Source organism: Colossoma macropomum, unplaced genomic scaffold, assembly GCF_904425465.1.
Source record: "Colossoma macropomum unplaced genomic scaffold, Colossoma_macropomum, whole genome shotgun sequence".
NCBI lineage: Eukaryota > Metazoa > Chordata > Actinopteri > Characiformes > Serrasalmidae > Colossoma > Colossoma macropomum.
In genome coordinates this window covers 25,716,891-25,734,446 of record NW_023494795.1, presented here as the reverse complement: position 1 = coordinate 25,734,446, position 17,556 = coordinate 25,716,891, and the positions used below count along the sequence as shown (strand labels likewise).

At 39.9% G+C, this 17,556-nt stretch overlaps 2 protein-coding genes across 3 annotated transcripts in view; one reads left to right on the top strand and one right to left on the bottom strand.

Annotated features, from left to right (window-relative positions):
• zbtb2b (zinc finger and BTB domain containing 2b) lies at positions 1-11,059 on the top strand. Its single transcript, XM_036582010.1, has 3 exons — positions 1-392; positions 7,433-7,613; positions 8,617-11,059. The coding sequence occupies exons 2-3, from the start codon at positions 7,441-7,443 to the stop codon at positions 10,055-10,057; spliced, it is 1,614 nt and encodes a 537-aa protein (XP_036437903.1). The 5' UTR covers positions 1-392; positions 7,433-7,440; the 3' UTR covers positions 10,058-11,059.
• A 3,246-nt stretch (positions 11,060-14,305) lies between these two features.
• The window catches only part of akap12b (A kinase (PRKA) anchor protein 12b), a 71,743-nt gene continuing 68,492 nt past the window's right edge, over positions 14,306-17,556 (bottom strand). For both annotated transcript variants that reach the window (XM_036582007.1, XM_036582008.1), the window contains one exon: positions 14,306-16,154. The gene's annotated coding sequence lies outside the window, so the exon portion shown is untranslated. The remainder of the gene's footprint in view (positions 16,155-17,556) is intronic.

Below are 17,556 nucleotides of genomic sequence, written 5' to 3'. Positions count from 1 at the left end.
CACAACGACTTGAACGGGGGATTAAAAACCGTCCTCTTGACCGCCCCCTCCTCCTCCTTACGCGCCTTTGCTGTTAAGTTAAACATGGCGAACGGCAACATGACACTTCACTCTCCGCTCACCGAGAGCTCCTGACGTTACCGCTGTTTTGTGTTCTCCTAGACGCCCGTTAGGGGGTAACTCAGGCTTCAAGCTGCAACAAACTGCCGTTTTTAAGTCCCCTTCGGCCTTAGTCATGTGATTTGTAACGTAACCCGACCGGAAAACACCGACAACCATCGCCGCCAATGCTGCGCTTTAGAGGAGCAGAGCAGCTGCGAGGGCAACGGACACGAATCCCGGTAACAACAACAACAAACACGGCAAAGTCCGCGGATTAGGCCGGAGGAAAGGTACGGATTTTTAAAAACAAAATTATAAGTCGCTTACCGAACTAAACGTGTACACTCTCGGCTACGTTTCTACATATTAATTTACTCAAAGTTTGATGATTTTATTCGGTGACCACCCCTTCCACCCCCTCCTTGTCTGTGTCTGCGTATGTGACCGTTTCGTGAGGCGCCGTTTATTATTTTTTCCACTTCGTGTCCTTCTCGGTCGTCTTTCAGAGCAAACGTTTCTTGTTTTTTTTATATGTTTAGCCCATGTTTTGGCTGAATTAGGACATGGCTACTTTCTACAGCAGTAGCAGACCACGCGTTAACCTTAACCACCCAGTCGTGTTTCGTTTCTGACGGTTTCTTTGCTGTTTGCTAGCAGAGGGGAGGGAAAAAAAGCGCCCTGCTACGGAAGTGGTCTCTCTCTGCGGGAGATCGGTCCTCTCCACGTGTCTTAGCTGGAGGCGGCGCTTATTTACAACCAGAGCTGCTGTTTGGACCAAGATGTTGGTGTTGTTTGCATCTTTGAACCACCGTAAAACTGCGTAGTCGTGGTAGCTTCCTCAGGTCCACGATACTGGACAGGATTGGAGGATTTACTGCTTATATTAAAGGGTCATTCTCACCAAACAGCCTCAGTGCGCGTCTATAAATATTTGAGTGTTATAATCAGATGGACCCTGTTCATATGATATTAATGTAGATTAATTGGAATTCTATACGATGGAGCAAAACGTTAAATTATTAATCTCTGTTTTTCCTTTTCCTCTCCTAATTCCCATTACCGCAGTGTGTCCACATATCGCTTGCTTGGTACTGATAATTATCATTTTTGTTTTTTTTTAGTTTCTCAGAAAAAAGGTGCAAAACTGTCACTGGGGCAGTACCACTCGGTCCCCTTAAAGGTACATCTCAGTACCTTTAGTCAGGGAACATAATTGTACCATAATCCATTGAAATGATATTTTCTGAATTGTATTGATTCCACACACCCCGTCTCATTTCCAGGCTTTTTATTTTATTGTTCTGTTTTAAAGCATGAGGTTATGAAAAGGTACAAATATGTACTTTTCACCCAGGAAAAACTTATTTAAGGTACATAGTTGAACCTCAAAACCACTGTTTGTAAAAATGTTGAAAAATGTACCAGCGCAGAACCTTTATTTCTAACAGTGTACCTAAATGTTTTCCTTGCAAATTTAAAGGAAGTGAACCAAAAACAAGAAAATATTATGTGGCACAATTAAAAGGTAAAGCCTCAGTGGCTGTCAGTGTGTTGTGGTAAATACTGTATGTTTTAATAATTAGCTTTAAAACACTTAGTCCAGCAGCATTATAAGGATTGTGAAAAGAAAAGTTTGGGGGGAATTAAAAATTATTTACAGATTTATCTTCAGCTTCTGCTTTAGTTCCTAATTGAATTATTTTGGAGTTTAATTTCATTCTGTTCTGTTGCTTCTGCGCCTCGACTGCTCTCTTTATTGAGTGTAAGCATTTTAGACAAAAAAGGATCGCAAGCGGAGAAGAAGCCAAAAACAACTTCAGTTCTTATGCTGATAGATGCTGCGTGTACTAAGAACCTCTCCTGCAGTTTTGTAAGATGCTGAGGACTGTAAGGAAATCGGTACTTTTTTGAGTTCTTTTCTTGATTACGCAGATTGCTTTTGTGTAGGTGTTAAGGGTTCTTTTATGTGCAGCAGTGATCACACGCAGTTAAAAGAATGGTACAGTGCGTCTTATTTTTGTGACCCATATGGTATGTTTATAGTCAAACACAAAGCTGCCTGACATTGGCGCCTCTTGCAGATGTCAGCCTACAGGCGCGCACGTTACGCAGAACGTGCATGACTATTTCCATTCTCACATTCCCACAGCAAAGAGACGGTACCCTGTGGAATGTCATGTGTAATGCTAATCATGCAACGCACAGGGCTGTGGGTACATGTTGACCTTTAGGGTCATGCACGGACACAGCAGCAGGGCCAGAGTGGCCACTGAAGGTGCTACTGTTATGATCTTAGATTAGGCATTGCGAAGCCTCTGACATCAAATGCTCAAGTCAGAGCCGTTCAAAGGTCAGATATTGACCTGCTTGTTGAGATAGGGTGCTGAAGTTTGAGTAGTAGTCAGGATTTCTGAGTTGAAATCAATTGTTATTTTCTTTAAGTAGCTGAAAAGAGCCTAAATAAAATTTACCGACTCACCTTTGCAATTTTGTCCACCAGTACATTTTCCAACATGGAATTATAAGGAGTGAGCATGACTGGTTATGTGGACCATGCACAAAGAAGACCTAAAACTTCTGCTTTGCAAGGAGTCAGAGGTCATTCCACTCATGACTTGGATGAAGCTGCCTTCACGGAAAAGGAGAATTGATTACAGTGCAGTAGAGCTACTTGTTCAGGTGATACAGGTCTTGGGGGGCCAGAGTTCAGCAAAGTTTGGTGTTTTTTCTGTTCAAATACATCATGAAATCTGAATTTTGGGGGAGTTCTACAAATTTTTCTGCAGTTTAGTTGTTAAGATGTAAACAAAGTCATTCAGAGTGGTTTGATGTGAAATGGTGCATTGTACTGACTATTGGAACCAGGGGTTGCATTCTCTACAACACAGACATAGCCATTTTATTTACTATCCATAGTGACCCGTGAACCTACGTGTGTCTTCTGAGTCTTTACATGCAATGTTGATAATAGTGAAATAGTGGTAAATCCAAAAGTAGGTTTTATTTGGATACTGTCTTGCCTTACAATCCCAAAACCTTATTGTAAATCTTAAAGCTGCACCATATAAGATATTTTAGCTAAAATTGAAAGAAGTAGCATTACTGAGTCAGGAGAAAAAAACATACACTAAAATATAGTGTCTGTGCACTGCTGCGAACACCCTGTAAAACCTGAAAAAAATAATTAAACAGTCAGAGGTGTCACAGGAGTTTTTCAAACCATATGATTATAATAGTAGATAATTCACTTACTTCCTCGGAAACCGCGTCTTTTATCAGCATTTTAGTTCTTTTTGAATACTGGTTTAATATGCTCATTATCGATAAGAGATGTCTTCTGCACATTGCATGCATCCCCAAAACATATATAGAGAAGCTTTAAAAAAATTGTAAGGACTTTAGATAGCTTTTAGGGGCATTTGATTCCTGTCACCACCACTTATTCTCCAATATGGAGCATTTCACATTATACCACATTGATTTACTTTGTTTACATCCTCATAATCTGATGCATTTTAATAATTTGAATTCCCTTTTTCCTGCTGGGTTTAATCTGGTATGTTGTAGCAACAAAATCACAAAACTGTGCTGGCCTCCAGACCTAGAAGACATGACCCCTGACCTACAAAATCTTAATAGTGTTCTGAGATGAGATCTGTGGAAGACAGTTTCACAATGCGAATGTTTTGGAAGGCAGGAACCTGGGGTGTGGGCATTTCAATTTAAATTTTAAACGTGTTCACACTTGCAGGTCCTCCAGGATATTTCTTAATTGTTAAAGGTCCAAGTAGACTGAAGGAATGAAACAAGGTTTAGAATCATCTGAGTCATCATCTCTGCCCCAGCAGAGTGACCAAAAGGTCAGATTGGAAGACTTAAAGTGAAAAAAAGTGGATGTCATGGAGCTAAAGCTGTCTAATCCCCCCCTGAGGCTGCACCTAGTCATAGCACCGTTCGGCACATTGGTCCACCCTGCAGCTCGAATTCAGGTTTAAGCAGCAGCTGTGAGCAGTCCACAGATCGATCAGCAATGCTACATAACCAGTACTTTTGAAACAGTGCATTTCAAGGCTTTGAATGCATCTGCTGAGGGTTTTGTGGTCTTTCAGCCTCCTAGATTAGTGGTATGCAATAGTAGGCAAGCATATGGGCAGTTTAGCTGTGTTAAACTGGAACAAAATAGTGGAAAAAATTAGGGAAAACAGCTGCCCGATCGTCTTTTTTTACTCTTGAAAACTGCAGAAAATCATGAAACTTTAAACAAGTTGAAGACCCTTTGTGTTTTTCATTTCAGTCACGAAAACAGCATAAACTCAAAATTCCCCTCAGCTAATTATAGCTACATCATCGACTCTCACCCCTCCCCGGTTTTTCCCGCCCTGTCCACTCATATCCCCTGGAGAAAATCGGTTGTGGGGGGAGTTCCGGCTGCTTCTGTGCATGGGTCAATATGAAAAGCACCCGCTCCATCCCGTTTTCCCGTACAGAGCAAACATCCTGACATACAGTGTCTCAGCATGGCTTGAGCTCAGTGGGATCGACTGTAGCGTCTCTCGGCAATCATCTTGACCACAATTATGGTCAAATATCTTATTAATTAAAAAATTAGAGGCCGAACTTCAATATTTGATTTATTGCCCAATATTGATTTTTAGGTAGGATTGCTTCAGCAAAAGTGGGTATCAGGTAAAATAGGATGAATAAACTTTAGGCTGTATTGCTTTTTGAGTGCCTGGAACTAATCGAATGTTTTTATTGTACTCTGGATAAGCAGAATGTTCAGATGGCACTGGACTACTGTGCTGAAATTTCTGCATTTCATAAATTTTACTTCATTTGTAGCCCTATCGAAATAAATGTAGTATTTCTCCATAATGTTTATCCAGGCAAAACATGCTGTAAAAACATATTTTTTTACTAATCCTTTTGTTCTTCATTTAAAATATTAACAAAAATCTAACCTTTATTTAAAGTACATTGATTGAAAAAAACTAATCTTACTAGAAAAATAAATATTTTTCTCAAACCTATGTGTGCTACAATTGTTGGCATTTCTTCTTTTAATACTTTGCACAGCCTCCCTTTGCAACAATAACAGCGCTGAGTTTGCTCCTATAGTGCTTAATGAGACTGGAGAACACATGGCAAAGGATCTGAGACCATTCCTCCATACAGAACGTCTCCAGATCCTTCAGATTCCGAGGTCCGCACTGTGTCCTCTTCAGCTCATCCTGCAGGTTTTCTGTGGGGTTTAGTTCAGGAGACTGGGGTGGCTTTGTCAAAACCTTAATTCTGTGGTCAGTGATCCATTTTTGTGTTGATTTTAAGGTGTGCTTCTGATCATTGTCTTGCTGTAAGATCCAAACTATGGCCCAGTTTAAGTTTTCTGGCTAAGGGCAGTCAGGTTTTGATTTTATTTCTTGCTGGTACTTGATGGAGTCTTTGATACCATGTATCCAAATAAGTTGCCCAATGCCTTTGAAGGGCAATATACTTCAGTTTCTTAAGAGTGAATTCTTAAGATTTCACTCTTGAGAATTTCTAGGGGTGCCAATAATTGTGGCACATGTAGATTTAAGAAAAACAATTCTTGACAATTTTTTTTTCTTTCAATCAGCATATAAAAAAGGTTAGATTCTGCTAATGTTTTAAATAAAAGATCAAAAGGATAAGAAATTAAGAATATTTTGTACAGATCATTTTGCTCATGATTTCCATGTTTGTGAAGGGCTCTGCATGTACATTAAAAATATGATCAATGTCAGTATTTCAGTATTTTATAATTAGTTTATTAGAAAATTTAAGTGCTAATGTGTCATGACCTCGCTGGCACTTAACAGTTCAGTGTATTTAAGCTGAGATATTTCATAACAGGCCTCATTACGTATGTGTATAGGCACCAACATTATATTATTAATGGTATCCTACCTCAAGCCAGGCATTCACTGTGTGATTTTAGAAGTCTTGTTATTGGGTTACAACTTGCGCTGTATGTACGCCTGCGATTTAGATGGTCACACTGTATGTAACCACTTGGTCTGACGGACATGACGCAACATGGGTGCTTTGCGTGTGAAATGCAGCCACTACAGATGCTCTGTCTACAGACAATTTCCAATGAAGCTGTTTCACTGAAAACAACACACTGCGTTCCGAGCAGAAACACGGGCTAAATCTTAGATGGCTGCCTTATATATTGCACCACATATTAAAGTAGTGGCTCCTGCACTCAAACAGCGCACTATTTTGGTGTAGAAGCCACTACATAAGAACCAGGCGGCTGTTTGAGATTCAGTCATTGGCAAACCAATACAACAGCTTTGCTAACTTGTGCCACACTGTGCACTGAAGCTAAAGAACAGGCGGTCTACAGACAGTTCTGTGAAGACAAAAAAATATCACAGTATTCATTTGTACCTCGCAATTCAACTCAATTCGAGTCAAACAGCAAATTCGGCATATATGGAAATTGGTGCCACAAATGTCCACTTTTTTGCCTCCGTGTAGGAGCGGGGGTTGTGATTATAGTTTTTTTGCTGCGACTTTGGGAAATCGGTTTGTGAGGCGGCTCAGACTGTGAGACAAGCGGCTAAAATTTTTCTGACATGTCAGAAATCCATCCGATCATCCGATTGCTCAATCAGAGCTTGGTTGGGCAGTTAATCGGGACAAAATTTTACATTTTATAAATTTGAGAAAAATGGCACCTAAACCAGAACAGTCAGGGAAAAAGGTAAAGAAGATGCAACGGAAAAAGACAGTGGAAAGGGAAACTTGGTGATCACTGGACAGAAGATGGAATGAAAGGAGTATCAAAGAATGAGCAGACTGAGTCAGAGAGGAAATCATCTTCAATTTCTTGCCAGAGCATGGAGTGTGCTAAAGTCCATTACTCTTGTTTTAAAAAATATTAATCCAGTTTAGTTCATGCTCGTCATTCAGTTAGCCAAATGTGAACATTTTTGGTGTACATAGGAATTTACTGTAATGTTGTTAGGCTGTAGCAGATGTACTCTCACCCAAAGACAGACATATTCAATACAGTTCTAACTATAAGATACAATACAGTTCTATAAATACAGAATTTGTTTAAAGAATTCATTATTACATAGCTTTTATGAGAGTCCTCTAAAGAATTTACCAAAAACTGTCCCATTTGAACTGCCAAGAATGTGATACTATTTGAATATACTTGTTGTGTCTGCTAAGCTGCTGTTTGTGTATCTACTCAAAAGGCCTTCTCTAATGCTGGCTTTTTTTCCTTTTTGTGGTTCATTGTGGTCTGCAGTAGACAGGAAGCTGACTGTCATCTCTGCCCCCCTCTGTGTAGGTGGAACTATGGAGCTGGCCAACCATGGTCTTATCCTCCTGCAGCAGCTCAACGCACAGAGGGAGTTTGGCTTCCTGTGTGACTGCACAGTTGCCATTGGTGACGTCTTTTTTAAAGCACACAAGGCTGTGCTGGCCGCCTTCTCCAACTACTTCAGAATGTTATTTATTCACCAGGACAGGTAACTGAACACACGGCTTGGCTCTGGTTAGCAAAAAGCTTATCAAACGATTTATACAGAAGTATAGAGAGACTAAACACAAGTATTATTAGTTCTGTAGCTTAGTTTCAATAGTTTTAATCTAGTTTAGTGGCTACAATGTTATGTACTCCTGACATTTTTTAGAATTTCAGCATATTTATATTATATAGACAAGTAAACAGAGCACAACAGAGTGGTTTGAAATTAAGTTAATTAGTTGTAGAAAAATTTACTGAATATGATTTCTTTTCAGTGGTGGAAATAGTAGATACCAGGGAATGCAAACATAGCCATTTTATTTACTGTCCAACACCACCAGGGAACCTGCACGTCTTCTTTTTAGTTTTTATATGTAATGCCGATGACGGTACTGATAAACCTGAATATGTTTTCATAGGGTCATGTTTTGCCTTACAACACCCTGCATGTACCTTTTTTAAACACTTTATGGGCCAAAACCTATTGCAAAACTAATGGAAAACAGTACCTCAAGTATAAGCCAGCATATTCATAACTATTTCATGTAATAGCTTTGTGTGAGGGAGCTTTTAGAGGCATTAAAACTCTTCAGATGTCTGGTTCCTATCACCACCACTGTGAACAATTATGACACAGCAAGCTTCTCTAGAACAGAATTTCACATCTCTCAGTGACTTTGTTTACATCTTCACCATTTAGTTACACAGATATTTTGAGAAATTGGTGGAATTTCTCTTTAGGTCCCTCTAGAACAGAGCACTTCACATCAAAGCTCTCTGAATAACCATGTTTACATATTAACAATGTAATTATGCAGAAATAAAAAAATCTGTTTAAGATTGGATCTAATTTCTGCAGAGATAGATCTTCAGGAGGAGGGTTAGGCCCTTGTTCCCTTTGGCAAAAATTGCCAAAAATGCTTAAATATTTATGCTTTCAACTGTTAATGTCCAAGAGGCAGCATTGTTCTGTTTTTCTTATGAGTTTATGTTGTATTCTCCAGCGACTGTGTCCGTTTGAAGCCTGCAGACATCCAGCCTGATATCTTCAGCTACCTCCTCAACCTGATGTACACTGGTAAACTGGCTCCTCAGCTTATAGACCCCGCCCGGCTAGAGCAGGGCGTGAAGTTCTTGCACGCCTACCCCCTCATCCAGGAGGCTAGTTTAGCTAGCCAAGCAGCCTTCTCTCATCCTGAACCCAGCATTCGACTTTCCACTTCTCTCTATGGCATCCAGATATCAGACCAGCAGGGGACTGTGTCCAACCGTCTCTCAGCCAGGAGGCAGTCTTCACCCATTGACTCAGACAGCGCTGGTGTGCTTGATGGGAAAAGCGCTTCCACAAACACGTCTTTCTCGCAGGCAGGGTCTGGATCCAGACTCCAGCCGGAGATGGAAGTAGAGGTGTCGATGAGCCATATTCAGTTTGGTAGAGAAGGATATGAGGTGGATGCATCAGCCTGTGAGACTCCATCTGCTTCAGCCAGTGTCAGCAGCAACACCATCCTTCACGTCAAGCCCAGCATCATGAGGAGAAGTTCTTCTTTCAGAAAGCACTACACCTGCCATGTTTGCGGGAGTCGCTTCAACCAGCGAGGGGCTCTAAGGGAACATCTCCTTTGGCATACCCAAGCTGTGCCCCCTCTAGTGGTAGAGGCAGGAGGTGCAGCTTCCCCTGTAATGCCTGGAGGAGCTGCTACACCTGAGGTTGAGGAAGTTCTTACAGGTGTTGGGGCAGCTGCAGCCACTCCCATTATGGTGGACATGGTCAGTGATGGTGAGCAGCCTCTTTCTGGCGCTAAAGTCTCCCCACGTGCCGAAACGGCCGTCGCGGTCCCTACAACTGCAGCGGCGAGCTTATGTGCAGCCCAGCCGCAGGCAGACACACCTCCCCCGTCAGATATAGCTGACATCGACAACCTGGAAGGAGCGGCAGACGTGGAGCGGGAGGTCAAGAGAAGAAAGTACGAGTGCTCCACCTGTGGACGCAAGTTCATCCAGAAGAGCCATTGGCGGGAGCACATGTATATCCACACAGGCAAGCCATACCGCTGCAGCGCCTGTGGAAAGAGCTTTTGCCGGGCCAACCAGGCGGCACGCCACGTCTGCCTGAGCCAGGGGGCTGAGTTGGCCTACACTATGGTGGACAGGCAGAGCATGGAGTTGTGTGCAGCTGACGACTCCAGCCAGATGGAGGCGCTGTTCCTGGGCTCCTCAGGGAGACCGTACAAGTGTAACGTGTGCGAAATGACCTTCTCCAACCCCAACGAAGTCATCAAGCACCTGTGCTTCAACCAGGGGACGCTCTCTGACGGGAGTGTTTTGGGAATGGGGGTCAGTGGATTAAATAGTGACAAAGTGGCCAAAGATGAGGGTTCTGATTCATCTAGTGGTGGACCATTAGTAACGGCCATCAAAACTGAGGAGGTCGTAGTGGAATAATACCACCTGTTCTGTAATCGTTTTCCTTTTTTTCCTAAATGTGTCACTTTTTTGGGGTTACTCAGATAGATTAAGCTAACGATATAGGTGGGAAAAAGAGTAATGTGTATGTTGTAGGAGACTTTTTTCTACTGACTCTGTTTCTTTTCCAGCGTTATGCGATCTTGAAAAGTGAAAGCAGGGAATTGAGATGTTTCTTACAACAAGAAGCTCAAACACACAACTACATGCTTTACTTTTTCAGTCTGCTTGGTTTTATTTTTTCCTGAATTGGAGTGGCTAATTCTGGTTGTTCACATGTTGAAAGTTGTGGTTTAAGCTTTTCCTCTTTATAACGGCCAGCAAGAAGAGGAAGTGAATTGTAGTAATCACGCTTCTCGTCACTCTGTATTTCCCTCGTTGGGTAAGTTGACCTGATCAGATTAAAGCGGGGCTGGTTTTCCCATCCCTGTATGATCTTATGATAACACAAAAGTTTGAGTGAGCTAAATAAAATCATGAATTTTAAGCAATAGGCGAATGAGGTAATTCTCAGTATATTTTTATTATTTCTACTGGCCAAAGTATGTTGTTCCTTCTGTTATATATCATCTCCCCAGTGTCCCCTCTCTTGGGCAGCTAAATGTGGTGATTGCTTAGAGCCTTTGAGGCAAAGGCATCTGAACAGTACCTCAATGTGGGTGAACTGATGTAAAATAATTCAATTTTAGACTTGCTTCTATTACTCTGTTATAATAAACCCAATTTGGATCACACAGCTATTTGTCTGTTGTGGTTGAAAATGCAGAAGTCATAGTCACAGTTGCCTGAAAGGCTTCAAGTTGTCCTCAAAAGAAAAAGCTTTGCGGTATTGCATAGAATTAGCAAGCGCAAAATGGTATTCTTTACATGACTGAATGAGATTCCTTATGAAACGGAAAATGATAGTATATTTTCAAGTGACGAGCTAGTGCAGTTAGTCACTTACTTGAATGCCAGTCTGTTACCTGAATGCTAGTTTTCCATGTGTTTTGTGCCAACACAACTTGGGTGTCTTTAAACTGTGTTGGCACATTAGCCACACAAAATTAGCAGGATGTGATAATCGTCATTAGTTATGGCTCTGTATTAAACAAGCTCTGGCTCTAGAACTGGTGTCAATAAATGTTTACATATGTGCCATCTTTTTATTAATTCATTTTTAATCACCGTTTTCTTTAAGCCTGTTACTAAATATATGTGTGTTTAAGGCGTTCTGGGTGATCCTACACATGCAGAAGTATCTCAGCTTCAAGGGAGAATTTACTGTCCTTAGCGATATCATTCTTTATTTGCCAATCCAATGTTTTGCTTGAAAATGTTTTTAAAGCCCTTATTTTTGAGTTTGGTATAACTTTTCTAATTTTATACACAGTACTATATTTACAAAGAATATTTTATATGGCAAATGTTGTATATTGCAAAATGCATTCAGCGTAGAATATAATCAATTTTAGCGTAGCACAAGTGTATGTACATTTGTTGTGTCTGCGAATACAGTCTTTATATTGATATTTTTGGTCTGGTTTGAATTTTACAATCTGCTGTTGCTTATTGTTTGTTCATTGTTCAGTTTAGATTGCCAGTGATGTTTTGCCACTGCTGTCAAAGCACTGAAATCTTCTAGGGACCTGACTACTCTTGATGAAATCCTGAGCATAAAGCAAAGTGAGACAAGAAATTGCAGGATAAGTCAACTGTCAATGTCTGGTTGTAAACAGACACTGATCATTCAAGGCAAAATGACAATGTTGTAGACTTGCAACCTCCATTAAATGCCAGCAGTACCCAAAAACATGAGCAGCTTTTCGAATGAAGAAGTTATTTACTTTAAATGGCATTTTTGGGGAACAAAAAGGGGGTAAAATGTTTTACTTTTCAGTTGAAAAGATAAGTATTGAACTTATCTTAAGTCTCTTCATAAGTATTATTTCTTCACCAGTCTTACAGCAGTCAGGAATGCTTTTGTGACTGTATCAATAGGGTTGTATGTGAATTTGATTACTACTGAATGGTTGATTGAGACTGGGATTTGACGACATGCTTCTCTTTATTCTCATTTTCCTTTATAATGGAGATCCTTGATGTCTTTTATTGAGTCCTGTTTGTCACGCATGTGTAAAACACCATGTTTTGCTTTTCATTGTTACTGTTAAGTATCTGTAAATATGCAAATTGTTAATATCTATTCTGTTCTGAAATTATTTTGAGGCAGTTAAAGTGAGGGGGAGAAGTTGCCCCCCCCTTGACTCCTCAAGCGCACAAACCCCAAAGCGAAGGCAGACAGACAGTATACTGTGATCTTCAGGTCCTCAGGAACATGAACAATTACTGAAAAGATTTGCATTGCATTCTGATTGTGAATAATGAACAATAAAACTTTTTCAACAAATATAGACTATTTCCTATTGTTTATTAACTAAAATAATGCACATCAGCGCCAAAGAAGAGGAAAACGCAATGTATTTTAACTTAGAAAAAAGAATGAATGTTATAGAGGTAATGCTAAATACATAGGGATGATGCAGGAATTATGGGCCAGTGTTAATAATCAATATTTTTTCTTATACATGCTCATGCCAAAGCTGATACATAAATGGTTACAAAATGTATAAATTGGGACTTGATTAAAACTACAGAGAAATGTAATGTTTATCTATAGAGGATGCAGAAAATGAGCAAAATGCTTTTTGTGGAATAGCCCAGTGTCTCCTAAACATTCTGCTCTATTGGTTTGAAATATTGGTCAAATCTAAACATCTGTTTGATGCAGATAATTTTAAGTAATTATCTGCTAAACTGGTATGATTCTATATTATTGTGCATCCCTGAGTACCATTACAAGTATGCATTACAAGACTATTTAAAGGACTGATTTGGCAAAATGTCTATTTTTCACAATTTCCCACTCACCCCAGATGTAGTCAGTAAGCCAAGGGTTGTTTGGAGTCCAAATTTTGCTTCTTAAACACTGGAGCTATGAGGCTAATGTTGCTAACAAACATCAGAAGTCAGTGGTCAACCAAATTTTCTCCGTAAATATGTTCCCAAAGCTACGGAGCCCTGCTGGTGACATCCCATTTAAATAGCAGTAATACGTGGGAACAAGATCCTTATGCGTGGCCACAACTTAGTAAGGCATGGGAACGAGATCATGCCTTATTAAGCTGTCAAGGATTAATTATCTCATCCCTACATCTTACTATGCCATGGCCACATTTAGGATCTCGTTCCCATGTCTTACTTAGTCGTGGCTATGACTTAATTATCTTGTTCCCACGCCTTACTAAGTTGTGGCCATGCATTATTTTTATTTATATGGGATATCACCAGCAGGGCTCCGTTCAATGGGAATTGGCTTAATGGGTTCCAATAGAGACCACTTGTTTCCTGTAGAATACCTTAAGGTCCTATTAGGAAACCATCAAATACATTTAGAATCAGCCATTATCTTTGAAAAGCATGCCAAACTAATAGGATCTAATAGGATCCTTTACATTGTGATATGACCCCATTTAAAAAACCGAAACGCATCACAAAACCATAAGGAACTAACAAAAACACTTTATGATTTCTACGGGTTTCTTCGGCAGTTCAAAACCAACAGGATCCAGGAAGGTGATTTAGCATCCATATGCCTACATGATGTGTGCACACAAAGGGGACTCAGACTCTGTGGGGACTCAACTGTTGTCTAAAATGGCTGACCATGGCGTTCAGCTACACGGTAAAGCTTTGTTCATTTAAGTCATACTGTGACCTGAACCCTGTTGCCCCATTTAATGATGTTTAAGAAGTTTAAGATGTTTAAGTGGTTCAAGAAGTTTTGTGGATGTATTTATGAAAAGGAGTTGAGTGACTATTGTCTTCTAGCATTGGTTAGCAACGTTAGCCTTGTAGCCTCAGTGCTAAACTAAAGAGCAAAATTTGGACACCAAGCATGTCTTGGCTGTTTGACTACATCTGGTGTAAGTGGAAAATTGTGTAATTTGGATTTTTTTGCCAAATTCTTTTGAATTCAAAAATGAGCTAAACAGCTAAAGCAAAACTGGAGGAGTGTCATTCTAGTCCAAATACTGTACATGACACAGATGTGTTTGCACATTGACAAAGCTTGTATGTAGAAAATTTCATATTTTATATAATATATTCCTATTTCTATTCAAAACAGTAGTCGAGAAACACTAAAGCAAAGCATTAAAAGAGCAGAAGATTCAAAAATCACAGGCATTGCTTTACAACGCTAACTTTATTTGAATGAAATATAGACATGGTTCTGTATCCATACTATTAACAGCTTGTGGAATAAAAAAAGAAAAGATCATGCTACATAACATTGTCTAATGCTCTCATTGGTTATTTGTTAATATTACAATAATATGACTTAAGATACATAGGTATACAATTTGTACAAATGTTAAGGAGCTTCACAGTAATATTCTATAAAAAGCTGAGAAAAAGGCTGCGAGTTGGGTGTTCGTACAAGCTGTGACAAGAGTAGCAGAACACTGTGTCATTCGGATTATTTTATACTAATTCATCTGTGATTTGCAAAAATAAAGCATCTTGTTGCGGTCATCCCCACGCATGCTCTCTGTAATTTGCCCCAGTGTCACTGTAAGCACAAAACACTGCATGTGAAGAATCAGAGAGGACGAAATCACCAGACACATGGTGGATGTTCATGTGTGGCTCTTAAGTGAGACATTTTGCATTGCTATTTTTAAATCAGCAGGCTTCTCCTTGAATAATATCGCAGGAGAATCAACATGAAATGAATGAATGACAGATGAAATGTTTTACTGCCAACCCATATACCATCACCTTCTCCTTCGTTCATATCTCACATTTAGGGAGTAAAAGAATTGAAAGCATGGTAATAGTCATTACAAATAAACTGTTAAAGCATTCAAAAAGGCAAAACTATCATCTTCAGGATGAATAATATTGTTAGCCTATGATACACAGACGAAAGACATAAAAACATAAGTGTTGTAATGCAATATCAACAAGATCAGACAACATGGGAGTGCCTATGAAAGTCATATGACTGGCTAACCAGTCTTGGAGTCACCAACAGATGGCACCAATGCACTACCTCATCTGCACTATGCGACTCCCCTCTAAAACTCCCCTCATCCCAGTTGAGAAACACTCTACTTCAAACCAATCGAACAATGCAAAGTGCATTTGTATGTGGCTATGGACTGTGAAATCATATATTCTGAACTTTCTCAGAACATGCACGGGTGCACTTACTTTGTCTTACTGAGCGCTACTGGACAGTGCTGTCAAACCTCTTTAACACCAAGAAATCAGATTTGCTGTTCTAGAATAGCAATCACATATTAAAGGTGAAGTCAGTGTTTTATTGTCATGATATGTGGTTCTCAAAGATGAGGAGACTAATATACGTTTCACAGTCAGGAAATGAAGTATAACTATATGTACAGTAGGAATGGAAATGGTTATGCTGGTTCTCATGACTTTTTGTGTGGTTGAAAAAAATTATTTTATGGCCATATGTTTGCAGTGGTTTGATATGACTGATGTTTAGCTGAGTGAATACATGTACCATGTTTGAAAAACACACTGTTTTGAGTCTTACTTTAGGATAATGAATGAATGAGTTTCAATCTGATGGCTGAGGGAATATTTTAGATATAAATACAATATACAAGACAAGGACCCTCCTGCAGAGACCACTCATTCATACGTACACATTAACATACACAATGCTCTCCATCCAACAGCAGCCCTCCACAACAGGACAGTAAAAATAAAAATGATCATTGTGAAAAACAACAAGCTAGCTGTGTAGCATCTGACCCATCTGGAGAAGCTAATGCATGGTGTCGGGGTGTTTGTACCCCAATGAAGGCCAATAACTGAGACATCATGTGATGGGTAGAGTCTTGGATGGATGGATGGATGGATGGATGGATGGAGGGAGAAAGAATAGAGACCAGCTTTTAGTCTCTTGCTCTGAGAGCACTATCTCTTTGTGTCCTCTGCAGTAGCTTCTCGTTTCCTGCTTTTCGGAATGCTATGGTTCTCACTATAACCACCACCATGTAGACTGTAAAACAAGACAGAAGGAGAAAAGAAAGGTGATGAGTATACAAAACACAGAAAACATATATTTTTATAGTTATAATGACTTATGGGCCCCAGAGCAAAAAAAAACATACACCTCTCATACCAAAATTACTTTCAAAGAATTAAAAATGGTAATGTAACTCGTTATTATTATATCTCACTTGTTTACTCGCTATCATTATTATTATTATATCTAACATACTGATGCTCTCAAGCTGCTCCACCCACTAGCAAACGTTAGCTAACTAGCTATCTAACATTAACCAAAATGTTTACATTAGTCCATTTAAGTCTATTTAAGAACTCTCTTTAAGAGTTTTAGATAGTGAATATATAATGTTACTGGTGAGGTATATTGTTAAATATTTCTGTGAGTGTATAACTGTGTCAGTACCTATATAAGGGGCCCAATAAAGCCCCCCTTTGCCATAGGCCCCAATGCGATTACCCCCTGCTCTTGAATACCACTTTGAAGTACTGTTTTTCACATGCTCAAGATATGAACTGTTCACCTCCTTAAGAAAATACGAAAGGCCATCACTGCTCATTTTCAAGAAAGGTAAATATAAGATCATACTGAGCTGGGGTATTTTACAAACTAGGACTCCTCAGTTAGCCAGACAACTTAAGCCAAAACACAAGCCTTGCCAAAAGGAGGAAAGGTTGGAGACCTTTTTGAATAGTCTGCACTTTTGGCTTAAGTTGTCCAGCTTACTTAGAAATCCTGATTTGTGAAATACCCCCTCTGGTCATGAGCTGCTGTAGTGCTGACAGAAGTATTCAGAACAGAAACACACCCATTACTCCATTTCTGTCTTTCTCTAATAGCTTAAAATTTCTCTACTTTAAAATATTGCCCTCAATCAGGCCATGACCACATTAACATTTGTTTTCAGTTGCTTGTTTTTGCTCCCCTGCACTCTCTGCCCTCTTCGTCACAACTCCCTGTCTCCCCCCTCTTTCCCCCTTCTCTGTTTTTATGACTCAGCAAGAATCACCAGAGTAAGAGCAGGGTGTGCGTGTCTGGATGGAGGGAGGGAGGGAAGGAGAGAGAGAGAGAGAGAGAGAGAGAGAGAGAGAGAGAGAGAGAGAGAGAGAGAGAGAGAGAGAGAGAGAGAGAGAGAGAGAGAGAGAGAGAATCCTGCACCAAACCTCCTGCTGCGTAGCTATATTTCACCCGCCTCTGCTCCACTGCAGTGCTGCATTAGCACTCATCAAACATTTAGCAGACACACCCATCTGTCTTCTACCTTGGCCTCCTCTCTACTCTCTGAGCATGTCCTCTCCTTCTCTGTCCCCCACTGTTATGTTTCACTTTTGTTTGCATTGCTTTTTACCTTTCACCTCTTTTATATAATCCTATAATTCTAGTTACTGAAAAT